Source organism: Diospyros lotus, chromosome 4 (assembly GCF_014633365.1).
Source record: "Diospyros lotus cultivar Yz01 chromosome 4, ASM1463336v1, whole genome shotgun sequence".
Lineage (NCBI taxonomy): Eukaryota > Viridiplantae > Streptophyta > Magnoliopsida > Ericales > Ebenaceae > Diospyros > Diospyros lotus.
Genome location: NC_068341.1, coordinates 3,926,008 through 3,950,745, shown reverse-complemented (window position 1 = coordinate 3,950,745; position 24,738 = coordinate 3,926,008). Strand labels below are relative to the sequence as shown.

General features: G+C 34.2%; 3 protein-coding genes across 3 annotated transcripts; all 3 read right to left on the bottom strand.

Moving 5' to 3' along the window:
* Window positions 1-1,680: 1,680 nt before the first annotated feature.
* Window positions 1,681-3,970, bottom strand: LOC127798882 (phosphate metabolism protein 8). Its single transcript, XM_052332525.1, has 8 exons — window positions 3,795-3,970; window positions 3,610-3,675; window positions 3,410-3,507; window positions 3,282-3,319; window positions 3,073-3,160; window positions 2,346-2,555; window positions 2,181-2,246; window positions 1,681-1,977 (listed from the first exon to the last, which is right to left on the bottom strand). The coding sequence occupies exons 1-8, from the start codon at window positions 3,856-3,858 to the stop codon at window positions 1,768-1,770; spliced, it is 840 nt and encodes a 279-aa protein (XP_052188485.1). The 5' UTR covers window positions 3,859-3,970; the 3' UTR covers window positions 1,681-1,767.
* A 1,885-nt stretch (window positions 3,971-5,855) lies between these two features.
* Window positions 5,856-9,789, bottom strand: LOC127799997 (thermospermine synthase ACAULIS5-like). Its single transcript, XM_052334346.1, has 10 exons — window positions 9,557-9,789; window positions 8,652-8,718; window positions 8,446-8,540; window positions 7,969-8,071; window positions 7,549-7,637; window positions 7,165-7,321; window positions 6,843-6,918; window positions 6,642-6,700; window positions 6,254-6,390; window positions 5,856-6,111 (listed from the first exon to the last, which is right to left on the bottom strand). The coding sequence occupies exons 1-10, from the start codon at window positions 9,676-9,678 to the stop codon at window positions 6,024-6,026; spliced, it is 993 nt and encodes a 330-aa protein (XP_052190306.1). The 5' UTR covers window positions 9,679-9,789; the 3' UTR covers window positions 5,856-6,023.
* Window positions 9,790-21,080: 11,291 nt separating this feature from the next.
* LOC127799030 (amine oxidase [copper-containing] alpha 2, peroxisomal-like) lies at window positions 21,081-24,518 on the bottom strand. The gene is made up of 5 exons (XM_052332723.1): window positions 23,737-24,518; window positions 22,857-23,241; window positions 22,220-22,336; window positions 21,565-22,097; window positions 21,081-21,455 (listed from the first exon to the last, which is right to left on the bottom strand). The coding sequence occupies exons 1-5, from the start codon at window positions 24,516-24,518 to the stop codon at window positions 21,248-21,250; spliced, it is 2,025 nt and encodes a 674-aa protein (XP_052188683.1). The 3' UTR covers window positions 21,081-21,247.
* Between the last annotated feature and the right edge of the window lie 220 nt (window positions 24,519-24,738).

Genomic DNA, 24,738 nt, shown 5'->3' with positions numbered 1-24,738 from the left:
ACCAAAATAATTATTACATAGAGTCCCACCAACTCTTGGCTCTGATAGTGACATTCTTTCGTTTATAATTAAATACTCTATTAGTTAATATTAAAACCCATAACACGAATATAATATACCCAAATATATATGCTGCAAACAATTATTTATTTATATCCTAAATGGCATCAACTAAATTAATTAGTTAATTATAACAAACCTGATGCAAGGCTAGCCACCGATCAATAACACATAATTAACAATGTTACTTGACGATGTGATCAAACCAGGTCCTTATTTCCATCGCCGTTGATAATTACTGGATATACAAAGAGAGACAACTGAAAGAGATGCCTACCAACCATATACAATAATACTTTTAAGATATTAAGAAGAAGAAGATGGGTACCATGGAGTTACGTGTGTGGACTGTTCTGCTTCCTCGTGAAATCAATAAAATAAGGGGGTGGTTCCACAGCTCATTCTGGGGGTGCAGAATTGGTGGTTCGCACTTAATAATCTCCACAATTTAGACAACGTCACAATAAAGGGAAGCTTCTCGAAAGTGATTTGAAATGTCTACTTGTTAATTTCGAAAGTAAAACAAGATAAAAGTGATATGACCACTAAAAATTTAAACCTTTTAAGTTTTGATAATTTTATCTAATATTTTTAATTTTAACAAGAAAGCTTAATTTTTTAAATTAGATATAATTTTAACTAATACTGAAATTAATTTTGATCGGTGTGTCATCTTGCCCAAGTGGCATGCCACTTAACATTTAATTTATTTTTTTTAAAAATGTTCTCTTTTTTCTTCTTTTTCATGGTCATTTTTCGCCTTGTCTCGTCGTCTCCTCTTTACTTTATAGAACAAAGGTCGTAGAAGTTCGATAATCAAAAAAATCCAATAATGAAGGCCGTAAAAGTCTGATAATAAAAGTTGTAGAAATCTGATAATAAAAGCTGTAGAAGTCTGATCGAAGAAGTTTGACAATAAAGACTATAAAAGTTTGATAATGAAGGTTGTAGAAGTCCAATCGGAGAAATTCAATAATGAAGCCTATAAAAGTCTGATCGAAAAAGTCTGATAATGATTGGAGAAGTCCGATTGGACTTCTTCAATGAAAGTCATCAAATTTCATCATCGATCTCTTTCTTTCACCCTCTTTCTCCTTCTCACCAGCGTCGTTGTCACTCCCCACCTCCACTCAATTAGTCGTATATCGTCCGCTGTATATTTTGTTGTGTGTGTATATATATTGTTGTGTATGTATATATATGTTGTTGTGTGTGTATATGTTTATATATATAAATGTTGTTGTATGTAAATATTTTTGTATATGTGTGTGTATACATATGTTATTGTGTGTATGTTAACCAATTCGTGTGTAAAGTAGAGAAGAGACGACAAGGTAATTAGGTGATCTTGGGTGACAACGAGGCAAGGTGAGAAGCGATTTTGGTAAAGAAAAGAGGAGGCGGCCATGACAGAGAAGAGAGAACATGTTTTTAAAAAAAGTAAATTAAATTTCAAGTGATATGTCACTTGGGTAAGGCCACACTCCGATAAAAATTGATTTTAACATTGACTAAAATTATAATTAACTTTAAAAATTAAACCATTCTTGCCAAAATTGAAAACATTGAATAAAATCATCAAAACTCAAAAAGTGTTTTGACTTTTTAGTGCTAATGACCTGAGATAAATAAGGAAGGTTATTCTTTTATTGTGGTCAAGGCATTTGCAGGATACATATGTACACATAAATATCAGGATTTACATGACTAGTATGATATGCGCAACGGAGACGGGCAGTTGTACGCCCCAACAGGTTCTGTAGCAATAATGGAGTCCAGTTGGCTTCTGGTGCGGCTAATCCTTTCGCCATTATTATCTGTTACTCCACCAACCCAAATTTCTGGAATTGATTGAGCTAGGTTATTTACAGTCTCCAACGCATAATCGGCTTCCTTAATCTTTGTTGATTCGCCAACCTTCAATAAACAAGCAGAAGAGGTCAGTGATATTAACACACGAAAACAATTTTTCTGTTTATAAGTAACCCAAAGTCGTCGTGTGTTTTTCAATCATTTTTTTTTTATTTTTTCAAACTAATTTGTGACCAATTTCCGAAAAGAAGATGTCTTTTTGAAGCTATTACGAAACATAATCTAGTGCCTCGATTATTTAGAATTACCAGAGCAGTTCGGAGACCCATGGCTTTGCCGGCTGCAACGTTCCGGACGCTGTCATCAAGAAATAACTGAAAGCAACAACAAAACAGAGCACTTCACTCAATCACTACCGTCGGTCGATTAGGATATCCCCATCAAATCAAGCAATTACATGAGTTATGGCGTACCGTGCGACATGGATTTACACCTGCGACTTCGATAGCGATCCTCATGGCATCCAATGAGGGTTTCAGAACGACGGGAAACTCATCGGGACGAGTAGATTTTCGAAGGTTTGGATTCAGAGTCTCGAAACATATGATTTGCTCGAAGCAGTCTCTGATTCCAAGTCGATCCAACGCCCTCATCGCATGGTTTTTATTTGAATTTGTAAAAATCTGCAATTGCAACAAATAAGTTACCTAACAAGAAAGCACAATTTTAATGCCAAAATCAAATTTAAGGTGATCGGCTTCTTTAATGGGAAGATTAACCTTCTAAAATGAACCCACGTGCTTGCAGAAAATGATAACTTTTACCCATCATGTTTCATTAATCATTGATTACATTTATAAATAACAAATTCAGAATACGTTGACAAAACACTAACTAAACTCAAATCTCAAAACTTGGTTAAATAAATTAGTTGCAATTATCTAGTCGAACTAATAGTTGTTATCTTAACACCAATGCCTTAAAAAACTCTATAATAGACATAATAAATTGCCCATGTATTTTTTAAGAAATCATCCGCTAATAGATATACTTCTGTGACAGTCAGATCAAAGGAGTTCTCTAACGTCAAATATACCCGTTAAGTATGTTATAATTAATACTGAAACGTACGATTTTCCTTCTATATAATATACCCGTTAAGAAATCAACCGCTAAGTTTGTTATAATACTGAAACGTACTATTTTCCTTTGTTTGATGGTGTTCAAAAGATTTCGCAGCTGTGTGTCTGGTTTGATCGAATCGTACGACAAGCTTCCGTCAACAAAACTGTACACAGAAACAAATTACTTGAATCAACATATTTATTGATCTTAATTTCCTGCAAGTAAGATCAAACAATTCAGATTTTAAAAGAGTAGGAATCCGAAAACAAATGAGGTTAGCAAACCTATGATAGTCGTCAGCATCGATATCATAGCCGAGTGCCTGCAGAGAAACAACAAAATAGAACAGAGATCAGTAATCAGTTCTAAAAATCACCCTAATCAACGATGTTTAGTTCAGCGATTTGCTTACACGCAAGCCGGCGAGAGTGCTTCCGTAAGTTTTAAACAGCTCCACGCGGATAGATGAAGCTTGCGTCTCTTGAAATCCGCATTTCTGAACCAGAAAATCTGTAAAAGACAGCAGAGGTTTCCGCCGATCAGGCATTTAACGAACATTAAAACCATTACACGTAGTGACGATTTCGCGAAATCAGAGATCGAACTACAAACCGTCAATGTTCCGTTTGGTGGCTTCGCCGATCCCCGTATTGGAAGGATACAAAGTTTCGTCCAAATCTGCTTGCCAGAGTCAGAACAGAGGGAAATAATCAGAAACCAGAATGATCAGAGGCATGAAGAATAATAACAAGCTATATAGAATATGTAGAGAGAGAGAGAGAGAGAGAGAGAGATACCGAAAATGATGCAATCGAAAAGAGAAGTCGTGGAGTCGGGAAGAGATTTGCTGCAAGAATCCATGGCTGAATATGAAGCAGAAGAAAAAGATGAATGAAAACAGGGGGAGAATAAATGAAGGCTTGGTGATTCTGACGGTAAATTCAATTGAATGTGTCGGAGCTCGGAGAAGGAAGTAGGGAAAGCTATTTATAGAGGAGGAGGAGGACGAAGACGACGACAACAGATAGAGACGGGAGAGATGGTGCTGTGCTGACTCAGACACGGGGAATAGTGGGTCCCACAAGGCAGTCAAAACACAGCGAGACAAAGAATCGTCATTCGGACGAAAATGCCCCTGCGCATACAACTCATTTCTATGCCCCCTTTCCTGGGTTAATTTTGGGTGATTCTTCTTCCGCCATCTTCGGTGCTAATACTTTGATTATGTTAAAAAGAAATAAATTGTAGGTACGAGATTTTAACTTATTGCATAAAATAAAAATTGAACTCACAATTTATTAGACCCACACTAACATATTACTTGTCCCGAATGCTCAACCTATGCCTTGAGATTAATTTTCTTGACTAATTTTTACAGATGAGATGGAAAGCTAGAAATGAATAATCAAAAATAATATTTACGGTGTTTTTGGTCAAATCACGTTGGCCCTATAATCAGAAAGAAAGAACAAAACAAATCACGTAATCTCAGGCTGTTCCGCTACGATAAAAATGATAAAAGGCAGACTGGAGCTTTCAAATTTTAAAATTGAGCGCGGCAGCCAGCCAGCCAATCATAGTTGTCACAATGCCGCGTTGCATTCTTTCCGCAGCCTAAATTTACAGCCAATTAATGTATTATTATTTCGACATTAATTAATTATTTAGGAAAGTGTGTTTATATGTCAATTTAAAGAAAAATCAAGATCCATGTGACTGCCACAATATTAATTAAACTCGAATATTATAGTTGTTTTATTATTGCCCTTGAGGTATAAAAAAGCAAAAAAAAAAAAAAAAAAACTCGTAATACAGACAGTGCATCTAATAACATGTGCCAACCGACCACCTAGCTACCTTTCTATGCCTCTGCCAGCCATCGTACAGTGTTTTGAATTAAAATCACCGAGGGGCAGTACAGTAACTTGGTGGGAGACGCATTTTAATTAACACGTGATTAAAAGAAAGTTCTGATATTGCATTTGTGGCACGTGGAAAGTGTGGTGAACCTTGGGTTATGATAATCACAGTTATGCTGCTAACCAAAGGCGGAATAATCTTTTGTGGAATCATTGGGACTGTTAAGAGCACCCACCCCACCCACCCATGGGTGTGCTTCACGTTGAATTAATGTTTAAGTTACCAATAATTCTTTTCTTTTTTTTTTCCCAAATTCACTCTGCATAATGAGAAAATTAATTCAGAAAGCTATTAGTATTGAATATATAATTAACAAAAAGTATACAGATGGATGAATGTTTACCCTTTTAACTCATATATTATATAACAAACTCTGTGCTGTTCCAAGTAGATGTAGCATTCCTTCATTCATTCTCCATCGCTCGCTCTCTCCCCATATATATATATTATAATATTGTGGGATGGCATCACTACTGATATATATATATATATATATAGATATATATTTAATGGTGATTATTGCAACAAAGGCTGTTAAGATGTCATCACAGTGGAACCGGGACGGATCGTGGACGGTGACAAGCTGTGGTTCCCACCGGAACACAATGGTACGACTCACCATGTCTCCTTCACTATCATCATACATATAATAAATTAAAAATAAAATAAAATATCACACTGCCTACACACACACTTGAACATAATTGGGGTCAGGCCCAAGGGGCCTAGAGTGACATAAAACCAGGCCCACAGTAAGACAAATGATTTCTAAGGGAAATTAAAAAGTATATTTGACAGCATCTTGTTTTATATGACAAGTTTTTATGTTTTTAACTGAAATATTAAAAGAATATTTTTTTAAAAAATTAAAGAAGAAAAGAATACTAAAGTGGAATTGTTTCATTAAATAATAAAATAGAAAAACATCACCAACTATATAAGCATAATAATAAAACAAAAAGCATTTCATTAATATACCATTCCTTTCAAGTTAGAAAGAAATAAACCATGAAGGGAAAACAGGAAGAGAAAAGCCACAAGTAAGTAAATTAATTGCAAGACTGGATAGTTGTTTCTTTAGTTTCATCCTTGTTTCTCATATTGTCTCAAGCTTGATTGTGCTTGAAGGCAGTGCCATGGCCATATATGAACCTCGCGCTCTTCTCTGTGTAAACATGAGTCTCACTGTCCAGTCTGCACCCAAATACCCATTCCAACAAACCCATTAATTAGCGGCTTAATTAAATTCCCAAAAGTTAACTTCAATCACCAGACGTACAGTTGTTAATCTGATCAGATCAATCATGTGATGTGATTAATTTAAATTGGAACTTACGATTTCCTGACTGCTTTGCTCAAAGTAGAGGCTGAAGTGAACGTTTTCCCATCAAGGTATCTGTTCTCCCCTTTGATCCTTTGCTTCATTCTTAGGTCTAGTTCATCAGCACTAAGCATGAATGGCGAATCCGATGCCTGTATATGGTTCCACAATAATCTACTACTTATAATCTTGATAACGTTTCAACTTTGAACAATGCCAATCAAATCAAATTAACATATATATATATATATATATATATGCAATATGATTTTCACATGGTTCTCTATGTTTATTCCCTGTAAAGGTCTTGATATTTTGGTCCAATCAGCTCATTATAAATTCATAAAAACAAGATGAACTTAAACATATCAACTAATAAAAAGAAAGTGTCGGGTTACCGTACCATGACCCATCCCCAAGTGTCAGCATAAGAAGGAATGTGAGCTGAATAAGGAACAACATCTACACAGTACAAAGAAATCAGATGAAAACCCAGCTGGCTCTTGAATCTAGTTTCCAGTCAAGAAAAAAGAGAAAGAAAAACTGGTAATGAATTAATTTTTCATTGGGGGGTTGTTGCCTTCTGTGTTCCCAGGTTACTTACATTTGAAAACCTGCTTCAGAGTGTTGTAAATGCAAGAAAAGACTTCAGTGTGGCTGAAAATCCCAGCTGGTCCTGCCTGCATTATTTGACAACATAATGTAGCTGATTAATGTCTCAATTTCTCTCGGTTACAAGAAATAAGAAAATCTATAATCAGTTCTATCATATAAACCTATTTACTGATTAAAACAGATTTTCTTTAATTAGATGTGTTTCACAAACAAGAATTTAAAATGGATGCATCTTCTACATGGTTGATTTAGAGAAACTTATTATTTTTTGACATGATTATGCTAAAGAGCTTAAATGTGCAGAGACATACTTGTGTGACAAAAATGCCATCTTGATTAAGCCTCTGTTTAACAATGGATTCATAGAAAGATTTGGTGTAGAGCTTGTAACATGGGCCTCCTTCTATGGGATCTGCCAGGTCCCCAACAATCACATCATAACAATCTTCTCTCCTTTCAAGCTCAGCCCTGCATGAGACACACCGTTAAATATTATGGAAGCTTTAGCTAGGAAGTAAAAAAGATTTCATCATAATGTCCGCAACCATGGGCCATTAGTCAAAAATGTTGGTTGAAAGTGACTCCTGAATTCATGGGACTAAGTAATATATCTAAGACAATACTAATAAAGTCGTAATGTGAAATTAGGCTGTGACAGTTATTATATAAACCATGGAATTGATAAAGAAAGGGACCTGGCATCATTGATGACAAGCTCAAGTCTGGGATCAGAAAAGGCTTCCTTATTCACCGCCAAGTATGACTTGCAGAAGTCCACAACCTCCTGCAAATCAGTACAGCAAATAGATAAAATTTAGAATAGTTGACAGCCTTTTCTTTTACCCCTCTTCTTTAACTTGTGCTTTATTGAGTACTAATTAACTTTCACTCTTTCACACTAATTTTTTGTAACTTAACCTTATGGTGCCAATAGTCATAAAAGAGAAAGTGAAATTCAGGAAAGTAGCAAAGGCAAAAATGATTTGGCATCCTGGACAAGGAAGACTATCTTTGTCATAATGGCAATAACATCTATGTGTTTGTGAATTAGGTATAGGTATCTATTTACTGATTAAACAAGCTTACAAGAAATTAAGTGGCAAAGGGAGAGTTACCTCATCAATATCACACATCACAACCTTCTCTACTGTCCTGTGTCGCAGCAGTTCTCTTGCTGTGGAACCTTCACCCCCTCCCATGATAAAGATAATCTTTGGACTGCAAAAACGCAAATGCTTCGATAATTACAAATTATGCATATGGAGCATATAGTGAAGTGATCTTCAATATTCAATATTCAGTCAGATATTTTGTACCATACAAAAACCGGTTAATGTGTATATATTAATATATATCATTCCCCATTTTTGTGAGAGAGAGCCTTTGGACACTTAATTAAAGAAGTGATAAGAAAACAAACCATTTCTGAAAAAAATAAATCATTCCCCCTTGTTTTCAAGCAAAAATATTTAGAATGACCTGGCTTTTGCAGGTATAAAAAATAGTACTTTTATCACAAAACTTTAGTTAAGAGTGTTTGGTATAGACATTAGCTAATATATAATATTAAATTGTAGATGAAAAATATATACCCTGGATGCTGAACAAGTGCTGGGTGGACAAGAGATTCATGGTAGATGAACTCATCTATCTCTGCACTTTGAAGCTTTCCATCAATGACTAGAGCCTGATATGGAATGAAAAAACAGAAGCAAATTTAGAATAATAAAGAAATTAGCTAGACATGTAATTAATTAGTTAGTTATTTCCTGAAATAATTCTTCAATAAATTGTAGACCTTTCCAAAGGGCTTTGTGTCCAAAAGTTGAATGTCCTGGTACTGAGTAGCTCCTGTGTGCAAAATACTGCAGCAAATGGGAGGCAAGAAAGTCATTGAAAATGAATTAAGGGTTTGAACTTGGTTATGAAAGGCTAATTCCATTTGATTACCAGTAGTAATCTTGTCTGGCTTTTCCATGGCAAGGTTTCCAAAAAGTAAAATAGAAACTTCCTACTTTTGAGGATGCCATCTTTCTAAAGGCTAGTAAAGCTCTGCTAATATGATTATTTTATTAGCCTTAGGAACAAAACGGATAAGCCAAAATCTGGAGAACAACTAGCAGACAGCTTCTTCAAGTCTCGTCTTGTCTCATGCACCCATTGAAATTAAGTGCAGCTTATTTTGGCTTCATGGGAGCCCCTTCCTGATTTTGTTCATGAATCTTCTCTTACCAACTTGACATGAAATAACCCTAACTATTTCTTTGTTATTTATCTTAGTAGAGATGAATGATATACCAGCTCAAGTGAAATATTTAATTAACATTACTATTTATTTAAAGAATATAAAAAATAAAATTTATTAAACATTTTTTCATCTTCCACAGACAAACACGTCTATATGGATTGCCACATCAGTGTTGTCCATCTCTACTAGAAACGAAAAGCATTACCCAACAATATATCATCCTCAAAACTCACTCCTTCGGACATGGCCATTATTGTGATATCATGCACACAAATAACTCCACTCCGTTTGTTGTTAAATATAAAGGGTGATAAAAGTATATATCTTTTCAATAAGTATATCCATCTATTCATCTTGTTTGATTCTCGTTGTGTAGTAAGGTATTTGCATTTGGAAAACCCAAATATAAACGATTAGGGTTTTTTAAAGAAATGCAGAGACTGAATCAACGGTACCTATTGAGTGCAAAGCACCAGCGCAGGTTGTCCTCGATCTCTTCCTCATACCAGCAGCTCTTTCTATAACCCCCCACCATTGATGAATGGGCATTGCCGTTGGAGCAAGAAATATCACCCATATTCTTCTTCTAGCTTAGAGATGATGAAGGGAGAGAGGAGAGTTAGGTGAATGGGGGATGGGGAGAAGCGAAGGGGAAGAGGAGTATAAAAAGGGGAAGGAGAGAGAGAGAGAGGGGGGGAAGGGGAATGGAAAAGGACAATGATTCTAAGGGAAGAGCTGGACATCAAAATCTAAGGAAAGTGAGGAATTAAGTGGGTGTTTTCAATGCCTATACTGCATCCTCGTGGATTTTCGTAACTGATGGCACTGCATTGCATTGGCAGGGAAAAGCAAAGGAAAAGCGAAAAAGGCCCGGTTGAGATTTCTGAGGATGATTCGATTCGGCCGCGTGGTTCACTCTTCTTAATACTTGTCCTTCGTGTTATGTCTCTGCTCTTTGGATGGATGGATGTTCCTAATTCCTTGTTTTTATTTATTTATTTATATATCCACACACACACACACAAATCGCTTAAAATGAATGTAAATGTTAAAGCTCGGAACAGTCATATTATATATAGCTTCAAATAAATGGATTAATTAACACATTAGGCTCATCATTTTAATTAGTACGTAGTTTGAAAACAAACTCTCTTCTCTCTAGGGGTACACGGTGGGTTTACCATGGCTGCTAGCCTGCTGCGGTATATAAGTCACATGAAGATGAAGTGAAGGGCATCCATTGGATCGATCATATATATACATAATATATACATATATAAAATGGAAAAGATATTATGGGGAAGATGGAGAGATTTGGCACAGAGAGCAGAATAGAAGAGAACATTTTATCTGGTCGTCCACCAGACAGAAAGAGTGTGTGTATGTGTGTGAGGAAGAAAAGGATAAAAGATTATGATTAGGGGAGAGTGACAATTGACAAATACCGGAAATTAGGGTTTTTCTTTCAGGAAATTTGTGCTCTCAAGCAAACCAACCAGCCAGCCTGCCTTGGTTTTAGAGAGAGAGAGCGTGCAGTGGGAACCATCATTCGCAATATTCTGTCCGGCTCAAAAGATAAAAACGGCGTGCCGAAGCCCTATCCTTCCCCCCCTTCTCATCCATCATCATCATCATCAGCACCACCACCTTCAAACCTTTCAACCCCACCATCGATATCCTTCTATTTTTACTACTACTATATCATGGTTTCTATATCTATATCTATATATATACATGTAAGTTAAAGTTCGAGTTTATCCAAATTATATATATATATATAGTTTAATGTGTTTTAAGTAAATTTAATTTAATATATATTTAATAATTAACATTTAATCGACTAGTAAAAAGTTGACATGTTACTTTAATTTTGGAAATTCACTTGATTCCCCAATCAATCAATGTTCTATAATATTTTAACTATAAAAAATGAGACATATATATATATAACATCTTAATTATAGCTAGCTGGCAACGATTTAAATTTCATAGATTTTTATTATGTTAAACTTAATCCAAAAGATTAGGGGTCACGTCTCCGTTTGCTTGAGCATAAATTGTTTTTTTTAATAATTTTTTATTTAGTATTTTGATTGATAAAAACGATGAAATAAAAATATTTTACACTAAATGATGTAAAATAGCTTATCAATTCAAAATCTAAATTAGCTTTCTTATTTACACCAAAACTAATATTTTTACATACGTACGTACATTTGTATTTACAACTAAATACTACACATATATATACACAATATATATATACATACATATGCATGCAGCATAGTCATATACATACATACATGCAAATGCATACACAGACATACACGTGCATATTCGCACATCCATACACATATAGATATACATGCACAAGTGCGCACACACAGATATACATCTGTGGGGGCGTGAACACCTTCAGCGAGACCTGTTCATTTGCTTAAACTCGCCGGAGGGTGCTCTTCCTCGCGGGGAGAGACCCCTCGACAGCGACCTGGCCGGAGAAGCGGCCCGGTCGTCGGGCATGAACAGCCGAAAAAACCCTAGAGTTAGAGAGAAGGGAGAGCCTTTTTTTTTTTTTTTTTTCCTTTTTGAAGTTTACTGCACGTACATTCATAAATTATAGTAACAAGCTCGTACGTAATGAATATAATTAAGGATATATAATGCTACAAATCAGAGTATGTAGTTAGTTAACCCACCCACCTACCTAAAGCATTAATCATGCATGTTATATATAAATATGTATGTACGTATGTATGTATGTATGTAATGATATTTGACACAAATGATGGTGTTTGGCACGTGTCAGCAGGTGATCCCATCCATGTCAATGTGGGCCCAGCAGCGTGAAACAAAGACACAGTTAATGTTGGGGAGCTGGGTTAATGTGATGTCAATGATCCATCAGCCTGATGTGCCGGCCACGGGCAATTGGGAGTGGGGAATGCTTGCCTGTCCTCATGCATCCCTACTATTCACTGCATCTGCATCCCTGTTGAGGATGCATGATGAAAAGGGCAAACCAATACCTAAATGCATATTTTTGTTTTTGTTTTCCTATATTTTTTTTTTAGTAACACACACATGCTGAAATGTTTAAATTATCTCTCATAAGTGTGTAAACAACCACAATCTCCGTCAAAGCTTTTTCCTTTAATAACTAGCAACAAGATAGGGGAGAAGTCTAACAACAAATATAGAGAATGAAAAAGAATGTGTGGTAGAGATGGTGGCTCGATAGGCAGCATGGCAAGATAAGAGGCAACTAACAATGAGGCCAAAGAGATGGCCAATGACAAGTATAAAGAATGGAGGAAATTGTGCAATTTTGATGACCACGGTGAAAGATATGGAGGCTATCATCAATCGAGAAAGACAAAAAGTGTAAAGAGGCAAAGACGTCGACAATGTTGTAAGGAACAGAGGCCATTGTTGACGATAGAGAAAGGCGAAGGTGTTGATAGTGGCGAAAGGTGCATAGGCCATCGATTGGGGAAGATGCACCGTCGACGTCTCCGCTTCTTTGTCTTTCACATTCCCCGATTGATGACAATCTCTGCACCTTCTAACATAACTATCAGCCTAGTTAGACTTTTTCCTCAATCTTCTGTATTTTTGTCGACCACCTCCTCTACCTTGTTGACGACTGCTTCTTGTCTTACCACATTGCCCACCCAGCCTCATGCTAGCCATCATCTTTGTCACATGTACACTTTTTGTACTTGTCACCAATCACCTCCCCTACCTTATTGCCAACCACTAAAGAAAGAATCTATGACAAAGATAGTGATTGTTCGCACGTGTGTGAAGGGTAATTTGTAAATACATGTGTATTACATGTTCTAATTGACGTTTGTAATTGACTTTAAAATATATAATTAGAATGTGAAATCAAAATAATTAAAAATTTAAATAACTGCACGCGCAAAAATATAAAAATACATAAACAATGATATGGACGATAAATTTGGCCAAGAAAATATCAAAAAATGATGGACGATCATACATGATGGATGGATGGATGGATTCACCGTCACCCACGTCTTGCATGTTGTGGGAACAACTATTATTATATCTCTGATTGCTTTGCTTGCTCTGCCCTTCTCTACAGTACTCAGTACCCATCAGCCATCACCCTTGAAAATTAATAATTATATATGCTTTTGGGGCAGACTGTAATTGGCTTAATTATTATATATATTAATTTCCAAAACATTATGCTGTCTCCTCCCCCTAAAAATTACTCATTCGTGTCATCAATATAGTAATAATTCACGGATTGAAAAATGTTCACCAAGATAATGTTTGTTAATTAATATCTAAATTAAAAAAATAAATATAAAAAATATTTTAAAAATATAATAAAAATAATTTTTATTATATTTATTAAATTTACTTGGTAACACTAAAAAAAAAAGTTCACGTGACTTCTTATTTGAAGTTATCTAAATAAATTTATGTCTTTCTTTCAAATAAATTTATTTTAAACCTTATAAATAAATAAAAAATAACTCATATATTTCTTAATAATTTTCAAAAAATTTAATAAAAATATTATAATATTTCTTATCCTTATTTTGATTATTCTATATTTTAGGTAGAAAAATATTCAAATCTTATTTCAATATAAATTTATCTTATTTATTTTAATAAACACTATCAAAGTAGAATAAGAATCTATTTTTTTTATAATAAAGTAAAAGAATGATCTTAAAAGGAAAAGAATAATTAATGGATAATGGGGGCATTAGCTTTACGGAAACATTACACTAATTGGATCTTTGCTACAGAATAAGTTTTTAAATTCTTGGAATTCATGATTCCTAATAATATTCTTGGAAATATTTTATTTCTAAAATTTATGTAAGTTTGGTTAGTTTAAAACATTATTAGGAATGTTGAATATTCTTTTTTGAGAATTTTATATTTTTATGTTTGGTTTAAATGCAACATTCTCGGGAATTTATATTATTTTTTTAAAATTATCTTTATTTAATTTTTTATTTAAAAATAATAAATTCCTTCTAGTATATAAAATATTGGAACTCACAATTTTTTAAGAAGTTAAAAAATATTATTATATATATATATATATCTTTATAAGAAGGAAGTTATAATAAAGATAATCGTGAAAGGACTATGAGATTATAAAAGGATAAGAAATGTTTTAGTCTTTTTATTTGTTAAAAATTTTCTCAAATTTATAGAAATTTAGAATTCTCAATCCTTTACAGAAATATTTTTGTGAAAAAGTTAATTAAAAATAAATTTTGAAAATGCTATTTTTTCAGAATTCTGTTTTAAAAAAATTATACTAAACATGAAAATGTAGATTTCTAACCTAACATTCTTAAGAATTTTCATGTAGATTTCTAACCTAACATTCTTAAGAATTTAAAATTTGATTTGTGGACACATCTAAGTGATAAAGGCACCGCGGGGGGGGGGGGGGGGGAGTATTTAAGAGATGATATGCTTGTTTTGTATTTGTTTATGACATTATTATTGCTGTTGGCATGCACTAATTATTAATGAAACATCCAATTAATTAATCAACTTTGTACCAAATTTAATGTTGTCGATTTCCCGACAAATTTTTTAATTTAAGCCCTTTGTCGGTCGTATGAATCCAACATCCAAATAGATTTAATTTTTTATTGCAATCACAGAAAAGGCCTCTGTACAACTTATTGGGCCATTCTGGCATAAATGGGCCGACAGCCGAACCCGAGCTTAATAAATTAATTTAATTAATAAAATAATTGGTTACATATGGTTTAGTCTTGAATATTCCGGTAAGTAATATTGTGTTTTCAAATTACGGTGTGTTTAATGTATTTTATTTTTAGTATTTAAATATTTTATTGATTAATAACATTTTTTAAAGAAGTAATATATTTATTATCAATCAATAAAAATTTCTAAATACTAAAATATATATTTATTATGCTTTGTCTAAAAATAAAGTATATTAATCATATGCTTTGACAAGTGATTTAATAACACTAGGAAGAAGTTTGGTTGTGATTCGATTAATTATTATCTTATAAAATACAATTAATTTGTAATAAATGTATTTTATTTTTACACAATATGTATTTATTGTGTTTATTTTTAGCATTTAAATGATTATTTTTGTTGTATTTATGTGAAGCTTCAAATGATAGCGTTTATTCGAGCGACAGGATGGTCTTTTGACAACCCTCATGGTTGTCCAAAACGCAGTGTTTTAGGTCCTTGAGTGGATGGTCAAAATGGCAACCTCCCTTGTCATTTTACATGGCGTGCTTTCTCTTGCCTTTTAGCTTGACTCTTCCCTAATCGTCGATGTTGCCTTTATACAATGCAATCCACATCGCTACAGTCCCCTTTATATCGTCTACAATTGTTTTGAGATCTTCAGCGCACAGTCTCTGATCTCATTACCTCAATTAAGGTTTTTCGATTCATTCTTTGTGTTTACTTTCTCTTTGTATAGTTTATACAAATGTTTTTTTTCTTTCTAGGGTTTGTGCCTCTAACTTGTAGTTATGCGGTTATGAGGCCAATTTGATTCGAGGGTTGGTTAGTACAGTGAGATTAAAGAGTGAATCTGTGTATATTGAGATTGCTATAGAATTTTTTTCAAATAATCTAGTGAGCTCTCTTTGTCGAATCTCAATATAAACGTAACCCTCATTAGCAGGTGAACTACAGTAAAAATCGTTTGCTTTTAGTATATGCTTTATTACTGCTCTTTTGCTTATTTGCATGCTTGAGTTATTGAAGTCTTTGTGAATGTTTGCTACTCTACTCTGTTTATTATTTTGAAAAGCGGTCAAGAGTTGTCTCGTCTGAACAATTTTTAACATTAAATACAGTTTAATTAGGAAGGATTAAGTGTGTTGAGTTGAGCCGCTCATAGACATAACAGAACTTTGTTTTAATGTGGTAATAATTAGTAGAAAGAAAGATGGAATATTCGATGCTTATGAAAGTACGTACGTAGAAACATGAAACACGAGTCACGCGTTTTGGCATGTGTTGTGTTGTTGCTATCGAATTTGGGAAATTGTTTTCCACCCACGTGAAACACGAAGCATTCATGACAGTGCTTCTTTGTGTAAAAGATAAGGTTTATTTTTTATTAAAAAATTAATTATCATAAAAAAGAAATTAGAACCCACAAAAATATCTTTGGAATGCTTCTTCGGTTCCTTCTTCACAAACATAGGGAGAGCTTTTGTCAATCCTTTAGAATTGGACTAGATGGTTGTTTGGGTTAGTTCAACCATGAGCTAGGGAGAAAATTGGTTCGATTTGAATAAAAAAAAGAATAATTTTTAGAAATCAATTAAGTCATTAGTTAAACCTATGGTTATATAAATTACTTTCAACGATTAACAATTGCTCAAAATGATAAATAGATCAAAATATTACTTTTTTTAAAAAACTCTAACATTATCGACCTCCTCTGATAATTTACTAATCTAAATTTTTTTGACGGTCGTCGTTCTCCTCTTTTTCTTTCTCTTCAATCTTCCACGTGTCTTCTTCTTCTCGAACTTCATTTCTTCTTCTTGCTATTTTATTTTTCATTGTTCTTTTTTTTTTTTAATCTTCCTTTTTTTTCTTCTTACTCACCAATTTTTTATCGTTCTTTTTTTTCAACCTTCCCTTCTTTTTTTTCATTTTCCACTTTCTTCTTTTTCGTTCATCTCTAATTATCGATCTTATATTTTTTTTTTCTTTATCCATCTTTAGTTGCCATTCATCTCTTAAGTATGTACCTATATAATATAGTAATATAATATACATTTTATGAATTTATTTATTTACTATAAAGTTAAAAACAATTCCACCACAATTCAACTCCAATCCAATCATTGAATTGTGAATCGCTCTCTTTCCTGATTTGATGACTTGCCTTATTCTAAAAACATTGAGTTTCTCCCTTATTTTCTAAATAATAAATAAGATAAAAGTGGTAAGGACTGTTAGTATTAATAATGAATGTTATTTGATTTTTAAAACATAAAATATTATTATCTGATTAGTGGTAAAATTTAGTTTTTACCCCATCAACAATCTAAAATAATTCTAATATATCCTTAAACATTTAATGTTACTTATGTTATAATAAATAATAATTGGTTTTATTGAGAAGAAACAAGAATAATTATACAGTATGATATGGAAATCAAACATTATCAAAATACGAATGATAAGGTAGAGTGTGGTAGCTATTTTACTTTAATAAACACATCATGTTTAGGGTTGGCAATGGTTTGATTTAGTTTTGGTTTTTACCAAAACCATAATCAAACCAAACTTAAAATACTAAAACCAAAATCAAATCGTTACCCCATTGATTTTAAAAATTAAAAACCATAACCAAATTATTCGGTTTCGATTTTAACCATAATTTTTTTAGTTTGATCTACACCAACAAATAAAAAGAAACTCTTGCAAATAGAATTTATAAAATTTTTTGATAACTCCATAACAAACAAATACAAACTCTAATAAAGTTACAATGGATATAGATCATAGATATTAAAGTACCAAAAATATAATATTCATTCTATATGTTCAATACATTTACAAGAGATCAAATCATGAGGTAATACAAAAAAAAAAAAAAAAAGTCAAATCATAGAAACTGATAGTTTGAAATATTGCCGATACTTAGTGTCGATGATGATTACCGACGACGAGTCCAAACTCATTGACATTGTCTCGGAGTGGCCACTAGCTACTGCTAGTATCGACAGGGTAAGGTAGAGAAATAGTCTCTGGGAAACTAGGAAGTGAGGCATTTTCGAGGATGATGGGATATTCAGAGCTCCTGATTGTGTTTGGATTATCCACGAGTAATGATCCATGTGTGATGGGTCCAAAATATCGGCAAAACTCAAATCAGGTTTTGGAATAGGATTTGGATTAAGTTGTGGATAAAACCAATTTGGAACAGATTGAGAATATGCATAATAGTTTGTAAATTTCTGCAATAAAACTAAATAAGTTTGCAGATCACTAATCTATTGTTGGAGGGCAAGAATATGGGACACACAACGATAAACAGGATTTTGATTTTGAAGCCGAGCTAGAGCTTTAACAATGAGTGTAACGGTTGCCCCGAACCGATCTCTTACCGAAAGCTAGGACAAGAGAATAAAGGCATTTCTAGCACCAAAAACACTATGGTTGGCAGCAAAAATGCTATGCTGAAAATAAGGTTGATAAAATTAAAAAACTAATCTTCTTGTAGATCAAGACTGTTTTCATGATAAAAATATGGTCGAATTCAAAATCAAATGGTTAGATTTGACAAAATCTATGATTCACAAAATTGCTTTGAAAGAGAATGAACAAGAGAGAGAGAGAGATTTTAACAGAATTTGGATTCTAGGAAAGAAAAGAAAAAGGGTGAGGGGAGTTTGGCTGTTGGGGAGAGGAGGATTGGGTTGGGCTTGTGAAATTTTTTATTTTTATTTTTTGGGAGAGGGGGTTGTTGGGAACTTGGGATTGGGTTGAGAGACTTGAAATAATATATTATATATATTTATATTCGGTTCGGTTCAATTTGATTACTCATATATTCGGGTCGGTTTCGGTTTAGATTTAGTGAAAATCATAACTAAACCATACCCATTAAAGCAGTATTTGATTTTTCTCCAAACCAAATCATTACCTAGTCAAACGATTTTTAACAACATTGATCAATTCGATTTCGATTTGATTCCTCACAGTTTCGGTTACAATTGTCATCCCTAATCATGTTCATGTTTAATTATTATTTATTTTTAATTTTATTAAACACGTCACGTTCAATTATTAATTACTACTTTTATAACATAATAATGCTGACACTACTCTGAGTATATATGTTATGTCAACGTCATTTTTTTCTGGAATAATGCTACTTTGTCCGAATTGGTTGACGTATGGAATGACTAAAGGTATTAAAAGACAAAAATATCCTCACCTTAAAACTGTTGCTCTAAATAAAAGTCGGGCAGACTGTTGGACGGATGAAATCCACCTGCATAGCAACGGGCGGACTTCAACTTAGATGAAGTCCGTCCGCAGCTATGCGGGCAGAGCTACGGACTTCAATTTGATTATATTTTATATAATAATTTTAATTTTAATTTAAGTTAATTTTTATATTATAATTTTAATTATTTTTTATTTTAATTTTAATAACAGTGTGCTTGGCAAAATTTATCTTAGATGAAGTCCGCCGAATCTTGACCAAGCGGGTTTCATTCTGTTCAGTCATTCCGTGCGTCAACTGTTCGGGTATTGTAACACGACCCTTTTTTCTTTGTTTTTGTGGGTTTAGTGTACTAGGCCAAGGTCTTTTTTTTTTTTTTTGAAGCTACCATTTTTTGGGAATATGTGGAGAGCATCCTTAACCTCAAAAAAAAAAAAAAAAGGAGGAGTACGTGGTTTATTTGATTGTGGATTGTTACTGTACATTGTAGGAGGCCCATATATGAAATGAAATTATCAGGTTTTGGACCACAGGTCATATGGACCATCGCAGCACTATTACCTACTTTAATCGATGACTCACGGATCTAACAATGGACCACTTGTTTGTGGCTATCCAATTTATTTGGTAAGGCCCATTATATATTTTGTAACTAACATGATATATATATATATATATATGACTTGTGCTTTCCTTATTAGGTATGAAAGATGTCATTAAATATTTGAGACAGGAAATGCTATATTTATAAATAAGTTTGATAAATAATTTTTATAAATTAATGTGACATATACAAATTTATAATAATGTTATTAAAAAATAATAATATAAATTTATATTTAACACGGCAATTTATAAAAATTATTTGTCAAAATATTTCTTACTACACATACAATGCTAAATTGTTCTAAATTGGAAACAAGCACAAGGTGGATGAAAATCTCTACTTTGGGGCTTATCATGTTTTTGCTATTGGGCTCATAGGGCAGAGTCCTTCATTTGTTGTTATTTGTGTTTTGGCACTTCATTCTTTTTCTTTTTTTTTATTTATTTTTATGCTAAATAAAATTTCATTAAAAAAGAGTAGCTAGCCATAGCCTTTACAAGCTGCATATCCTTTTTCTCTTTTTCTATTTGGCAAACCTACAAAGTATAGCTTGCAAACCTAAAATAGCTAAGGAAAAGGAAGAAAGAGAAGGTCAAAGTCAGAACTGCTCAGACTACACATGGTTGAGTGTGAAGAATTATCTTCTTTATCGTCCTTAGAATCAAACAACGACAAAGAGAGAGAGGGATTTGAGGAGACACTAAAGAAAGAGAGGAAGCTAAGAAAATGTAGCTAGATAAAAAGGAGAAGATTGGAGATGTTGTTGTATCATGAGATGATGCAGCAGAAGAGAGATAGAGCTAATGAGACGCTAGAGAAAGAGAGAGGAGACTCTAGAGGAAATGTAGCTAGAAAGAGAGAGCGAGTTGAGGAAACACTAGAAAAAGAGATGGAGGTAAGGAGATGTTGTCAAAAAAAGAAAAGAATTAAGGAGACATTAGAGAGAGAGTGTGTGTGTGGAGTAGACGCAACAAAACTATCACGTACGTCAATGCACGAATGTATCACTTGTTATTCAGATGTTTAAATTAATGATTTTACATAGTTCACCTGTAGTTTTGAAACTACGAAAAATTTAAAATTAAAAATAAAAAATTTAAAATTAAAAATACCCGTAAAAAATTAATGGTAAAAATAAACTTTTGGCACTTTGGTTTTAGGTTACTGCTTTGTTTTCTTGTTGCAAGGTAACTTTCTTTGTTCTTCCACGGGGTTTCTAATTAATTTGTTGGGGCTGCCCTTTCTGCATCCACGGTCGGAACCTAACCTCGGTGCATGCATCTTCTTGTTTGGGGTGGCTTTATGCCATGTTTATAAACCCTCTTAGTAAAATACATTAAATACATTAATGCCTAACAAAATTATTAAAACAAAACAAAAAAGAGAAGACCTTTTTGTTATCAAATAATTCATGAGCATTCAAGTACAAATGTACGTTCTTTATTATGACATTAATTGAAGCAAGGCGCCGGAAGATGGCCCTTATTTTCGTAGACGTGATGATAGAGATGGATACTTTAACTTAATATTGATATACTCTTAATTATTAATTAATTGTAGCTAGGGAGTAGTGATGCTGGTGCAGTTAAGGATCACTGGGCCCTCAGGCTTCATCTTGAGGATGGCATTGTTGTCGAAGAAATTCGTAGGCCGAAGCTCGAACCCAACAGAGATCGTTGGCATCACCGGATAGTCTTCCTGGGAGGGAATGTGGTGAAGTCCCAACACATGCCACAACACTATGTCCTTGTTCTCAATATCCCTATCCCTACAAAATATCCAAAAGCACACAAATCAAATTAGGGCGTTAATTTTACATTCTCGGCTTTACAAGGGTCGCCCGCACCAAATTTATCTTAACAAAATAACGTACGTACCTATTACTCCATAGGTATAATGTGTCATCCCCATGGCTGTGCTCAGCATATAACCCGCCGGCCCACTGTTCTGACTGGTTATAGGGGGTGACCCAAACTTGGTAGTTGGTGAATGCAGCTCTGATCTGTGGATAATCGTCGTCGGATAGCAGAGAAGAAGCCGGAGACCCCGGAATCAGCCTGTATCCGGCTAGGTTTCCCACTTTTGTTTTCTTTTGAGGGTTGACTATAACTAGATCAGCTGGCTGGTTTAAGTTCACCCTTGCAGCCATTTCAGTCTTGGCCACCTCTTTAACCGCCGTCCAGTAGCTCTTCCTTGGGGTGCTTCCATCTGTTCTTTTCTTGGTTATCTTGTGTTTTACGAAAGAATTCTGTCTGCCGTCGATGTCGAGGTCGAGATAGAATGCTAGGAAATGGTCATGGTTTGGAGCTATGGTGTTTTCTGCAACTAGGGTTCCGTAGATGTCCTCCTCGATTTGATCTGTGTGGGTGTAGGACGTTGCTTTGCCTTCTAACATGCCGCTTAGGGCCACCTACAAATCAAATGGAGATTTTGCAGTTAGTAGCGAAAATTATTATTATAATAGTAACTTTTATTAATTACTGACAAGGGTTAAGGTACATTATTAAAGAGTACTGTCGCATTTGCATATACCTGAACTTTGATAGAGCCGCTTCGCTTCAGCTCCCAATCTACAATGTTGTCGTAGTTACCAACAGTTGTAATCATTCGGACAACTAAGCTCACCTCTGGTCTAACCTCTACATATGTCTGTAAATATCAAATTAAACATTGAAAACTATCAACAAACCACAATTAATATTAATTTTATATATACAAAATTCTTGTATATATAAAAGTTATATTTATATACCCAAAAATTTTAATATATTTATATATAGAAAGAGAGAGTTTTAATCTACGACCAAAGAATGTTACTTACTATAAATTAAGCTCAAATAATAATTATATTTGAATTGTTACATTAATGTTATTTAGTATAAATTAATTATACTAAACAACATTATTTAAGAAATCAAAACTCTTTATATATATATATATATATTACTACACTAAGATGGTCTTTATATATATATATATATATATATATAAAGAAACTATGTAAGAATTCTAAGATTGGTAAAATGATGACCGTAACAAAGTTTGGACTTAATTATTTATGTATTTGCCTAGCATAAAAATCTCATGTGAAATTGTTCTTTTATCAACTCGGCTGATTCAGTTGCCTCTCCAAATTCGTCGGAAACATGATTATTCAAAAGCAAATTACCTCATTCTCTGAAGCTTCCACTTCAGTGTGGCGCCAAGCAACATCTCCGGCATACCGTTCAAACACACAGAGAACGTCTGGGATTTGGACTGGGTTCCCATCTTGGTCGGCGTAGTAAGCATCCATGAAGACAGCGTTTGGAGGGCAATCAACAGTTCTTTGGAGTGAAACAGCTGACAAGCCGAAACCGAATTCGCCGGCGTCGAAGAAGGTCCGGTAGTACCACTCGTTTGTAGGATCCATGTAAGGCACAAAGAGCTCGGAGAGATGCCCTTTGTATAGGACTCTCCGGCTCAGGCCTCTGTTGATGTCAAAAATTGAAGCCAGAGAGATGACGATGCCCGCCCGGACGTCATGCCGGAGGTGGAAACTCCAGTCTGCCCAGCTGTGTTGTAAGGCAAATGAGCCAATTAATTCTTTCAAATTCTTATTCATAATGAACTTGCAAGAGTTAACGCCCATTTTGTAATAAATTTAATTATGGGCTCCTTTCATCCAACATTAAGATGTGATTATATTACACATCTCATTTTAATTTTAATTAATAATTTTTATTGGTTGTTGTGAAATAAAAACATTTGTTTATAATAAAAAATTCAATAAAAAGTGTTTATCCTTATAATAATTTAAGTGTCAGGTACTATAGAGTACATTTATTACACATATAATAATGAAATGAAAGTCGCTTATAATTTTAAAAGGAGGTATGTAACCATTACTCTTATGTCAATAAAGCATATTATTTTGTATATTTATTATATTATTATATTTTTAATAGTAAACAATTTTTTTTTTATCGATGATAGATGGAAGGTATATATATTTTGAATTATTTAGTCAATTGTTAGAATTATTTGAAAGATCAAAGTCTTTCACAAACCTTATCTCTTGTCCTGAAACTCGGAAGCTGTGGCCATGGGGCTGAACAATGGTTATCGGCTTCACTGACGCTACAAATGGCGGCTTCAGCCGCGACCCTCGATACTCCGTCCCTTCGGCCTTCGGCACCACAACCTCTCCTTCATCCGAATAATGAACAATCTCCATCTTATCAAGATCAACGACTATAATTATCCCCTCAATCGGCCTAACATGGATGTTAATTGATCCGCCTCTGTGAAACGCCAAAACCCTAATCGTCCGCCTGTTCTTCCCTTCCTCTCCGAACCAGCCGGCTGTAAAGGTACTGAAAGCCACGTCGTCTATCTCAACACCTCTCCTCTTAATGGAGTCGAGGAAGGGCTTGTGTTTCCGCGGCAGCGCGTTGGCTGCTTTCATTTCGTCCCCAGTTAGGATCGGGAAGCCGGCGCCGGTGTAGATTCTCTGAGACAAGATTGTCTTGTTCGTCAAGCTGACGAGTATTTCGTGCGTTTCGGCGTCCGCTCGAGCTATCGCGAAGGCTTCACGTGGCGGCAGCGGCTCGATCTTTGAGTTCTCGAGCCATGATAGGACGGCGTCTTTGCTTGGTTCGTGCAAGGAGATTTGATGGAAAGCTAGGGTTTTGGAGGAGAGGACGTTGGAACTTTTGATTATGGCGGAAGCTTGTTTGATTTCGTCGGGAGTGAGGGAGTCTAAGGGGTGAGAATGAGAGAGTTGGGCTGAGACGAGGAAGGCTACTAGTAAGATGAGAGAAGAGCTTAATGCAACGAAGATGGACGCCATGGCTGTGTATTATGTCCAGCAAATCTTGCAGGTTTTATAGCCAAAAATACGGACTAAGGTTAGTTAATTAAGAATTTTAAATTTGATTAAGAGTTGTACTTGATCGTTTAAATTTAGGGTTAATTATGAAAATAATTTATTTTTTATGAATTTATAATTTTACCTAATTTTTTTAATTTTAATAAATAAGTCTAAATTATCTCAATTAAATATAACTTTA

Coding starts and splice junctions, on each gene's coding strand:
- LOC127799997 (XM_052334346.1), bottom strand. CDS start 9,678: ATGGGTGATATTTCTTGCTCCAACGGCAATGCCCATTCATCAATGGTG. Junction 6,391..6,641: donor ACACTTGGGGATGGGTCATG/GTACGGTAACCC, acceptor AACCATATACAG/GCATCGGATTCGCCATTCAT. Junction 6,112..6,253: donor AGCAAAGCAGTCAGGAAATC/GTAAGTTCCAAT, acceptor ATTTGGGTGCAG/ACTGGACAGTGAGACTCATG.
- LOC127798882 (XM_052332525.1), bottom strand. CDS start 3,858: ATGGATTCTTGCAGCAAATCTCTTCCCGACTCCACGACTTCTCTTTTC. Junction 3,161..3,281: donor GATGCTGACGACTATCATAG/GTTTGCTAACCT, acceptor TTCTGTGTACAG/TTTTGTTGACGGAAGCTTGT. Junction 1,978..2,180: donor TGGGTCTCCGAACTGCTCTG/GTAATTCTAAAT, acceptor TGTTTATTGAAG/GTTGGCGAATCAACAAAGAT.
- LOC127799030 (XM_052332723.1), bottom strand. CDS start 24,518: ATGGCGTCCATCTTCGTTGCATTAAGCTCTTCTCTCATCTTACTAGTA. Junction 22,337..22,856: donor TGGAAGCTTCAGAGAATGAG/GTAATTTGCTTT, acceptor TGATATTTACAG/ACATATGTAGAGGTTAGACC. Junction 21,456..21,564: donor TTATACCTATGGAGTAATAG/GTACGTACGTTA, acceptor GATATTTTGTAG/GGATAGGGATATTGAGAACA.